Source organism: Trichechus manatus, unplaced genomic scaffold (genome assembly GCF_000243295.1).
Source record: "Trichechus manatus latirostris isolate Lorelei unplaced genomic scaffold, TriManLat1.0 scaffold00089, whole genome shotgun sequence".
In the NCBI taxonomy this organism is placed as follows: domain Eukaryota; kingdom Metazoa; phylum Chordata; class Mammalia; order Sirenia; family Trichechidae; genus Trichechus; species Trichechus manatus.
In genome coordinates, this window is record NW_004444025.1 from 9,301,089 (window position 1) to 9,311,026 (window position 9,938).

Sequence of the window (9,938 nt, forward strand, 5' to 3'; positions counted from 1 at the left end):
CTGTGAGGCAACATTCTCTGGCATATTGTGTTCCTTTCTTTTACTTCTGTTAAAAGGTTTCAACATAGTTATCAAAATTTTGTCAGCTCACCAGTGGTAGCATCAGACACTCATCTCCACACTAGGCAATCGGGCCAAAGAAACCGCAACAGCTGAAGCTCCTTAAAGAAATTTACCCCTCCCTTACGAAAAGAGCCAATTAAGATTACCCTCTTTCAATGTCTCTATAGCCGATCGGAAACGCCAGTGGCGCAGTGGTTAAGCGCACAGCTGCTAACCAAAAGGCTGGCAGTTCGAATTCATCAGCTGCTCCTTGGAAACCCTATGGGGCAGTTCTATTCTGTCCTATAGAGTCGCTATGAGTTGGAATCGACTCGATGGCAATGGGTTTGGATTTTTTGGTTTATGGCTGACTACTTCCTTTTTTTCTCTCTTCCTCTTATCTCCTCTTTTGAATCAGGTTATAACCAAATCTCGTCATCTATTTATCTTTCCCTATCTTTAAGAGACAGTTGCATCTCTCTAAGGTCTAATTCTAAAAGAACATTCACATTTTTTAATTTATTAGAGATTACTTCACTGTAGCTCCCATATAAACCCACTGCTGTCGAGTTGATCCCAACTCACAGCAACCCTACAGGACAGACTAGAACTGCCCCAGAGGGTTCAGATCTGCACAGTTAGTAGTCAGGTCACCTGGGGGAAAGGAGAGAGCACCTTAACAGGACTTGAAACAATGGAAAAGACTGAAAGAGCTAAACCCAGGGAGCTTTCCTGCTTCACAAACTAACTCAACGGGGGCAAAATTAAGCTCAGCATGCCTGAAGGACAGCAGCAAACTGACTAGCGGATGAGATACTTTATAAAGAGGTGGAACACACACAGGTTTACATCAGGAACATCTACATCCTAGAGAAACCCGAAGGTCCAGCACAAACTCTGAAACTGACATTAACTGTACAGCACATCTTAATTGCACATACCTTCGAGCAAAGACAACGTGGATAGACTATTTCATTAATTTTCTTCAGAATTTCATTACGAAATTAAATTAACAGGCCACATACAGAGCAAATCGCCTGTGAACAACCCCTGCTGTCTAAAAGCCCAAGTTATGTACCAGGAGACCTGAACAAAATGGTAACGCCACACCAGCAAGAGCCAGTTGTCACAAGAGGGGACACTTCACAGGAACACAATGGATTGTTATTTTCCTACAAAACATAAATATGAGCTAAACAACAGGATTTTTCCAAAAGTGACTAAACAAATATAACACTACTTAATTTGTGGGGAATATGAAAGTAAAAGATGCCACATAAGGTGTCAGGGACACAGAAATCCATGTACAGGCTGGAATTAATAAATCTATGAATAAACACAGGAAGCCAGCCAATAAAGAAAGGGAAAATGATGCTCGGGATTATGAGACTGTGCATGTGCAAGAGGCATGTGTCATGGATTGAATTACGTCCCCCCGAAAATGTATGTATCAGTTTGGCTGGGCCATGATTTTCCTGGTGTTGTGTGATTTTCCTCTGTGTTGTAAATCCTGCCCCTATGATGTTAATAAGGGATGATGGGATTGTGTCCTGAGGCAATCTCTTGCGATATAAAATAAAGAACTGAAAAGAGAGACAAGGGGGCCTCATACCACGAAGAAAGCAGTGCCAGGAGTGAAGCGTTGTCTTTTGGACCCAGAGTCCCTGTGCAGAGAAGCTCCTAGTCTGGGGGAACACTGACGAGAGGGCCAACAGAAAGAGAAAGCCTTCCCCTGAAGCTGACGCCCTGAATTTGGACTTTTAGCCTACTTTACCACGGAGAAATAAATTTCTCATTGTTAAAGCCATCCACTTGCGGTATTTCTGTTATAGCAGCACTAGATAACTGAGACAGCATATAAAAGAAATGGCATGGCCAGCCCCAGTAGCTGCCTTAGTGCCCATGGTTTTCCTATTCCAGTAAGGTGACAATAAACCCCTTTTCTTTAGGTAATGAGAACAACCAAGAGTCCAACATTAAGTCATACCAAATAACCACTTCCAAGTATTTCCCCTTACCCTCTATGTTGTTTTGTTGTTAGCTGACATTAAGTCAGTTCTGGCTCATGGTGACCCCATGTGTGCAGAGTAAAACTGCTTCACAGGGTTTTCAAGCTGTGACCTTTCAGAAGCAGAACTCCAGGCCCATCTTCTGAGGCACCTCTGGGTGGGTTTGAACCACCAACATTTCACCTAGTAGTCAAGCGCTTAACCATTTGTGCCACCTATTACTGCCTGTCCAGCATCTTCTTCTGAAAATGGATATCAGCCTCCCTTTCCTGGGGCAGAGAACCCATTCCATGTGGTCCATGAGGCGTTGACACCACCCTCCTCAAAATACAGACACATCCCAGCTCCCTTTCTAACACAATGGCTCTTATGTATTCCTGCCCTCTCACACTAGCTCACATGCTCTTCATCGCAAGACCTCACTTTCCCACACGTCCTCTTACACTCTTTCCTGCAAACTCCCCCACACAAACAGGAGACTATGCCACTTAGGTGGTGCAAATGGTTAACATGCCCAGCTGCTAACTAAAAGGTTGGTGGTTCAAGTCCACCCAGAGGTGCCTCAGGAGAAAGTCCTGGCAATCTACTTCCAAAAAATGAGGCAGTGAAAACCCTATGGAGCACAGTTCTACTCTAACACACATGGCGTCACCATGAGTTGGAACTGACTCGACAGCAATTGGTTATGCCACTCAAGCCCAATCAGTCAAAATATTCATTCCACTAGCCTCAATGATTTGTTCAGGCCAGCTAGCAGGCCCCGGGTAAGCCAGTTAAAGTCTTCTCCATGACTTTCATACAGGAGGTGTCAGCAGCCAAACTGCCAGCCCCATGGAGAAACACCTCCTGAGAACAGTGGAAGAGGCAGAGTCCTGAAGGGGCTGAGCACCTGTAGCCACACCACCCTTGGATTTCAGGGCGAAGACACTCTCCTTCAGAGCTGAAGCCTCAAAGAGTTCTAGGACACAGTTTCAGAGCCCTGAGTCGGAGCCTGAGGGCAGACCAGGGAACTCAGTTCTCTACCTACCTCTAGCAGCAGAGTGGTCTAAAGGACTAGAGACTTCTAATAAGCATCTTCCCTCATCTTCTCAATAAACTAACTGCTAATCAAGAACCCAAAATTGAAAAATAAAGACTATGCCTCTTTTATCCTCCCTGAAAGATCCCTTGGAACCGGCACAGACAGAAACAGACCAGCCAATGGTTCCAAGCTTTGAAAACTAACACTTTCCCAGCAAAAATGGAATTTCCTGCTATGAGCCAAACATATACTCAGAGAATTCAATAGCACTTCTCATATTTATTTGTCTCTGCTTTATCTGTCAGTCTCTTTCCACTAGTTACTGTGAGAGCAGGAACTGGACCAGTCCTCTTGCTTGCTGTGTGGCAGGCACACTACATGAATGTAAGGCCTTTGTTCACACACTCGTTCTACAATCACGTATTGTCGCTGACTGAGAACTCATTCTCTGTAAAGCACCCGTCCAGGCAATGGGAGCGACAAAGATCAGACAGGAACTCAGTCCTCAAAGAATATGGTTCTTGGCCTCTTGGCAGCCATGGGCCCTTTCAGATTTCTTGATGAAAATGTGGGCCCTCTACCCAGAAAAAATATCTAAACAAATATGTATCATTTGTATTAATAATTTTGATTAATTTCAAGGGATTCCCAAGATAAGAACTCCTGATCTAGTAAGATAAATAAGGTGACAAAACACATACAAATACAAAAGTACTACAGTCTTTTACTTGCTGGCTTCTCTATTTTAAATGGAAACTTAAGTAGAAAGGTGATCAAAATACAGGGAAAAGAGTCCAAGTAAGTCTAATATTTTCAAAAAGTACTCATATCCAAATGTTGTGTGATATATTTAAAAAAAAAAAAAAAAAAAGCAGTTGCTGAGGCTGCTTATATACAACCAACCACCTCATGGGATGTTTCTTGGTTTGGAGGTCTAGGGTCACGGTTCCATGGGACATCCTAGTTAACTGTACTAATACCATGTTTAGTGCTTCTGTTCTACCTTCTACCTCATGGCACAGTGCCTGGGGTCTTAAAAGCTTGCAAGCTGCCATCCAAGGTACAACTGGTCTCTATTCTGGAACAACAAAGGAAGGAGAGTCAGGAATAAGAGGAGGAAATGGAATATGTGGCTAATCGCCTCTATGAATAACTGTTGCTTTTGCCCAAGACCAGAAGAACTGGACGGTGTCTGGCTACCATTACCATTACTAAACGTTTTGATCAAAGACTCTACAGGAGAATCCTGGTCAAAAGGAAGAAAAATGCAGAACAGAATTTCAAATTCTCATGGAATCCAGACTTTCTAGAGCCATTAAAGCTAGATTAACTCCCAAAACTATTGCCCTAAGATATCTTTAAACCTTAACCAAAAATATCCCCTGAAGTTTACTTTAAACCAAACAACAGTTTAGTTTAATAAAGGATGTCTACCTTGAGCATTGTACTCTTTAAAAGAATCATTGATATAAGAGCAAGTTGACAACAGCTGATCAAGTTAGATAAGAAGCTTCGGGGGCAGTGAGTTTACATTAATGGTGGAGGAATAATTTGGAGGAGGACACTGAGAATGACTGTACAACTTAAAGAATGTAATTAATGTCACTGAATTATACATGCAGAAATTGTTGAACTGGTGTGTTTTGCTATATATATTTTCACCAAAAAAAATTAAAATAAATTCTTCTAAAAAAAAAACAAGGAGTCGTATCTTGGGAGCCTTTGTTTAAAAAAGACTATTGAGATAACAGCATGTCTTTAGCATGGAAAGATGAATCACTGATGGAGTCGTACACAAACCCAGAGGTTTTCAATATATCAAGTGTAATGGAAACAGAAAATTTCTTCCTGTAAGTAGAGTAGTGAAAAGGAAAAATAATTAATGTTGATAAAACCAAAAAGGCATGAAAAAGGTACCTGATTGCCTCTAGACTTTGAGATTCCTTTCATATCTTGCATTAAGCTACTTTATTACTTTGAGTGTTATATAACTGTAATTAGTAATAATCACAATTTTAAAAAAGCATTAATAAGACACAGAAGTACATGGGGAGGACTACACACGTGGCAATATGGCCTATATTCTGAGATTCTGAGAAAAATTACTCTTGGTTCATGAGGTTTCAACCAGACTACCATCATCCTTCTAGGGACAGTTTACAGCTTAAGAGCAAATAAACCCAGAGAATAACCTTGTCAACCAAATTTCTCAAGTGCCAATATACACCATTCTACAATAACTTTTCTCCAATTTTAATAATACAAGCTCTCAAAAAACATCAAGTAAATAGGAATTCTAAAAAGCTCAACCCACTTAGTTTCATTTTCTCCTTTTCTAAAGGCAACTAATTAAAAAAGGACGATTTCCATTGCTCTTGAGCACAATTTTCTGACTTGTAGACAAAAAAGCAAGGTTGCAAATCTACATAACATCTTCTAGGAAAAATAAAAAAATAAGAGAGTAACAAGCTAATGTCCCAGCAAAAACAATTATCAAATGTGAGGGTTAGAAGCAACCTTAGAAATTATCCAGCTCAATCCTCTTTTATATAAGAAAGCCAAGGTATGGCCAATAAGAAGCTGAAGAGAACAGTACTGAAATTTACAGAGCAGGTATAAGCCAGATGCAGCCAATATCACTACCAATATATATTTTAAAACATGGGAATTAAACTTAATAACAAATCCAAGTACTTACACCAAGAAGTAACTCGTCTTTCGTTTTAAGAGGAAAATTCTTATTTTCCTTCTCAACTTGTAAATTATCTTCTCCATCTGACAGCACCGGAGGAAGTGACATATGAGAGGAAGACGAAGATGATGAAGATGATGAGGAGGAAGAGGAGGAGCTTGAACTATCTGAATCTGTTTCACTGCAGGGAAAAAAAAGTTTAAAACTTAGTGAAGTTTCATTATAACGGTACTGTATTAGAGTAAGATTATTCAACTTGGAAATACCTACTTTACTACATCTTCACTCTTGTTGATTTAATTTTAAAATTAGCATTTCAAAGTAGACTAGAGTACTTGAAATGTTACAGTAATTGGAAAATTGTTTTACACGACCAGTAACATCTTCAAAACTCCTGTTACAGTCCAGACTCTCTCATTAGAATAGTTTTACTTAACGCACATCTGACTATAATTAAGCACATGGCAAACAACTGTCAAAAGGGAGCTCTGGATAAAAAGCCTCTTAAATAAGCAGATGATTTAATTGCCAATAGTTTCTCCTCAGTCTTCAGACAATCTGAACTCCTCAGTTACCAACCACGCTGACCACTCTCCTTTCTGAAAAATCCTTTGGCCCTGGACTTCCACAGCAATCCGTTACCGGTAATCCTCCTCTCAGTCTACATTATGTTTGCTGGCTCCCCCCGAGCCCCCTTACATGCCATTTCTCAGGGTTCCATCCTCAGTCACCTTCTCTCCCCCTCCGCACTCTTTGCATGGATACCTCATCCACTCCAATGATTTCAATCACCATCCATGTGCAGATAACACCTACATCTTCAGCCTTGACATTTCTAGGTTCCACTCATAATCTCTGGTTGCATACTAGCCAGCGCTCTATGAATAACCTGCACATACCTCACACCTGCAACAAGTTAAAGACAAGGAAGCAAAAGTGCACTATCCTTACTGGGGTTCCTGGGTGGTGCAAATGGCTCAAACCCGCCCGGAGGGGACCTGGAGAACAGGCCTGAGGATGTGCTTCTGAAATGTCACAGCCATGAAAACCTTATGGAGCAGTTCTACTCTACACTCATGATGTCACCAAGAGTCAGAATCAACTTGACAACAATAATAACTCCTTACTAAACCTGCCTCTCTCCTTGAGCATCTATTTTATTTCATTGCTGGAATCATTTTCAACTACTGGATTCTCCCAATCAATAATAAAGTCCTATTTTCTGATGGGTTAACATCCCTACTCTTCCATTTCTCCATCCCAGATCCACTGCTACTATGACTCTACTTCAGGCCCTCATTTGTCTCTCATCTGTTTTCTGTAACAGTTGTATAACTGTATAACCCCTTCATCTGGCTGTTGTTACCTTCTTCTCATGACCTTCCGTCCTAACGAGTCTACTCTTTTGCTTTAAAAACATCTTCCATGACTAGACATTAGATTAGATAGGGAATTAGTTTTGTTATGTGTGATAATAGTACTGTGGGTATATGAGACTCTCCTCTTAGAGAATGCATGCTGAAATACTCAAGTATAATATCAGTGATGTCTGTAAATGACTTCAAAATGTTTCAATAAAATATGTATGTGTGAAACTAACAATTCCCAAAAGTTACTAATAGTTAAATCCAGATTAAATCTAAACACTGAAAACTACTATAACTGTTAAATCTGATGGTAACGTGAGTATACATCGTACTATTTTCCACTTTTTATTAAGAAAATATTCAAACATACAGAAAAGTCTAAAGAGTTTTTTTTTTTTTTTTCCCACAAATCTATACTGTGTAAAAGATAAGGCCATGCTCCTCAGCATGACATCTCAGAGTCCTCTGCACTCAGGTTTCTGGTTACCTTCACAAGCCCATCCACTACCACTTCTCACACACAAGCCTCCATCTAGCATAAAAGATTACTCAAATTTCCAAACTGCCTTGTACTTTCACTACCTCGTGCCATTATCTGTGCAAGTTCCTGTGCCAAGAATGCTCCAACCAAAGGAAATTCCGTTCATCTTTACAGAGCCAACTCAGATATTACCTCCTCTGAAACCACCCCCTAACCAACAAAGGTACAATTATCTACTTCCTTCCCTAGTTTCCATAACCCTTCTTTCAAACTGTCTAATCCCATTCGTTCCACTCGTCTGTCAGTTTGTCTTACTATGGTGGCTTGCACGGTGCTGTGAAGCTAGAAGCTATACCACCAGTATTCCAAATACCACCAGGGTCGCCCATGGTGGACAAGTCTCAACAGAGATTCCAAACTAAGACAGACGATGAAGCAGGACGTGGCAGTCTACTTCTGAAAAAACTGGCAAGCATAAAACCTCACGAATAACAGCAGCACATTGTCTGATATAGTGCCAGAAGATGAGCCCCTCAGGTTGGAAGGCACTCAAAACACGACTGGGAAAGAAATGCCTCCTCAAAGTAGAGTCTATCTTAATGTCGGGGATGGAGTAAAGCCTCTGGAAACTTCATTACTGATGTGGCACAAGTCAAAATGAGAAGAAACAGCTGCAAACATCCATTAATAATCAGAACCTGGAATGTAAGAAGCATGAATCCAGGAAAATTATAAGTTGTCAAAAATGAAACGGAACATTTCAAGATAGAAATCACAGGCATTAGTAAGCTGAAATGGACTGGTATTGGCCATCTGAATCAGACAATAACATGATCTACTATGCCTAGAACAACAAATTGAAGAGCAATGGTATCACATTTCATGAAAAAGAACATTTCAAAATCTATCCCGAAGAACAATGCTGTCAGTGATAGAATAACATTCACGTGCCTACAAGAAGACCAGTTAATACAACTACTATTCAAATTTACACACAAACCACTAATTCCAAAGTTGAAGAAATTGAAGGCTTTTATCAGCTTCTGCAGTCTGAAATTAACCAAACATGTGTTCAGTATGCACTGATAATTACTGGTGATTAGAACACGAAAGTGGGAAACAAAGAAGAAAGGTTGGTCATTGGAAAATATGGCATTGGTGTTAAAAATGATGCCAGATATCACATGACAGAATTTTGCAAGATCAATGACTTCTTCATTGCAAATACTTTTTTTCAACAGCATAAATGGCAACTATACATGTGGACTTCACCAGAAGGAATACACAGGAACCAAATCAACTACATTTGTGGAAAGAGATGATGAAGAAGCTCAATATCATCAGCCAGAACAAGGCCAGGGGCTGACTGTGGAACAGAGCATCAGTTGCTCATATGCAAGTTCAAGTTGAAGCTGAAGAAAACTAAAACAACTCCATGAGAGCCAAAGTATGACCTTGAGTATGATGTGAATTTAGAGACTACCTCAAGAACAGATTTAAAGCACTGAACATTAATGACCAGATGAGCTGCGGAATGACATCAAGGACATCATAAATAAAGAAAGCAAGAAGTCCTTAAAAAGAAACGAAAGCAAATACCAAAATGGGTGTCAGAAAGGACTCTGAAACTTGCTTTTGAACATATGCTAGCTAAAGCGAATAGAAGAAATGATGAAGAAAAAGAGCTGAACAGAAGATTTCAAAGGGCAGTTCGAGAAGACAAAGTAGTGTAACGAAACGTGCAAAGACCTGGGAAAACCAAAAGGAAAGAACACGCTCAGCATTTCTCAAACGGAAAGAACTGAAGAAAAAATCAAGCCACAATCTGCAACACTGAAGGAGTCTGTGGGCAAAATCTGAATGATGCAGGAAGCATCACGAGAAGACAGAGGGGCGGGGCCAAGACGGTGGAGTAGTCAGATGCTTTCTGTGGTCCCTCTTACAACAAAGACCCTAAACCACAAGTGAATTAATTATATGCGACAATCTAGGAGCCCTGAACATCAAAGACAAAGCTGAGGAATCAGACTGAGCAGCAGGGGAAGGGAGACGTGGTTCAGAAGCAGCGAGGAACTGCCACACCTGACCCAGCGGGAACCGGCAACCTGCAGGCTGGATTGGCTGGCGCGAACGGTGAGGCAAGGAGTGGCATTTGGGACGCATTTTCCACATCAGGAGAGACCGAGTGGCAGAGAGTCTGCAAAAACCTCCAGAACCAGCAAGAAACGGCGCTCGATCAGCAAGATAAGTACAAGTGTCTAAGCTACTACACAGATTAAAAAAAAAAAACCTTCCGGAGACTCCGGCAAGATGGCGGTCTAGGCAG

General features: G+C 40.8%; 1 protein-coding gene across 1 annotated transcript in view; it reads right to left on the reverse strand.

The window, feature by feature from the left end:
- NAF1 (nuclear assembly factor 1 ribonucleoprotein) overlaps positions 1 to 9,938 on the reverse strand; it is a 65,170-nt gene that overhangs the window by 36,087 nt on the left and 19,145 nt on the right. Inside the window, exon 2 of the mRNA XM_004382056.2 lies at positions 5,771 to 5,945. Within this exon, the coding sequence (XP_004382113.1) occupies positions 5,771 to 5,945 (175 nt within the window). The remainder of the gene's footprint in view (positions 1 to 5,770; positions 5,946 to 9,938) is intronic.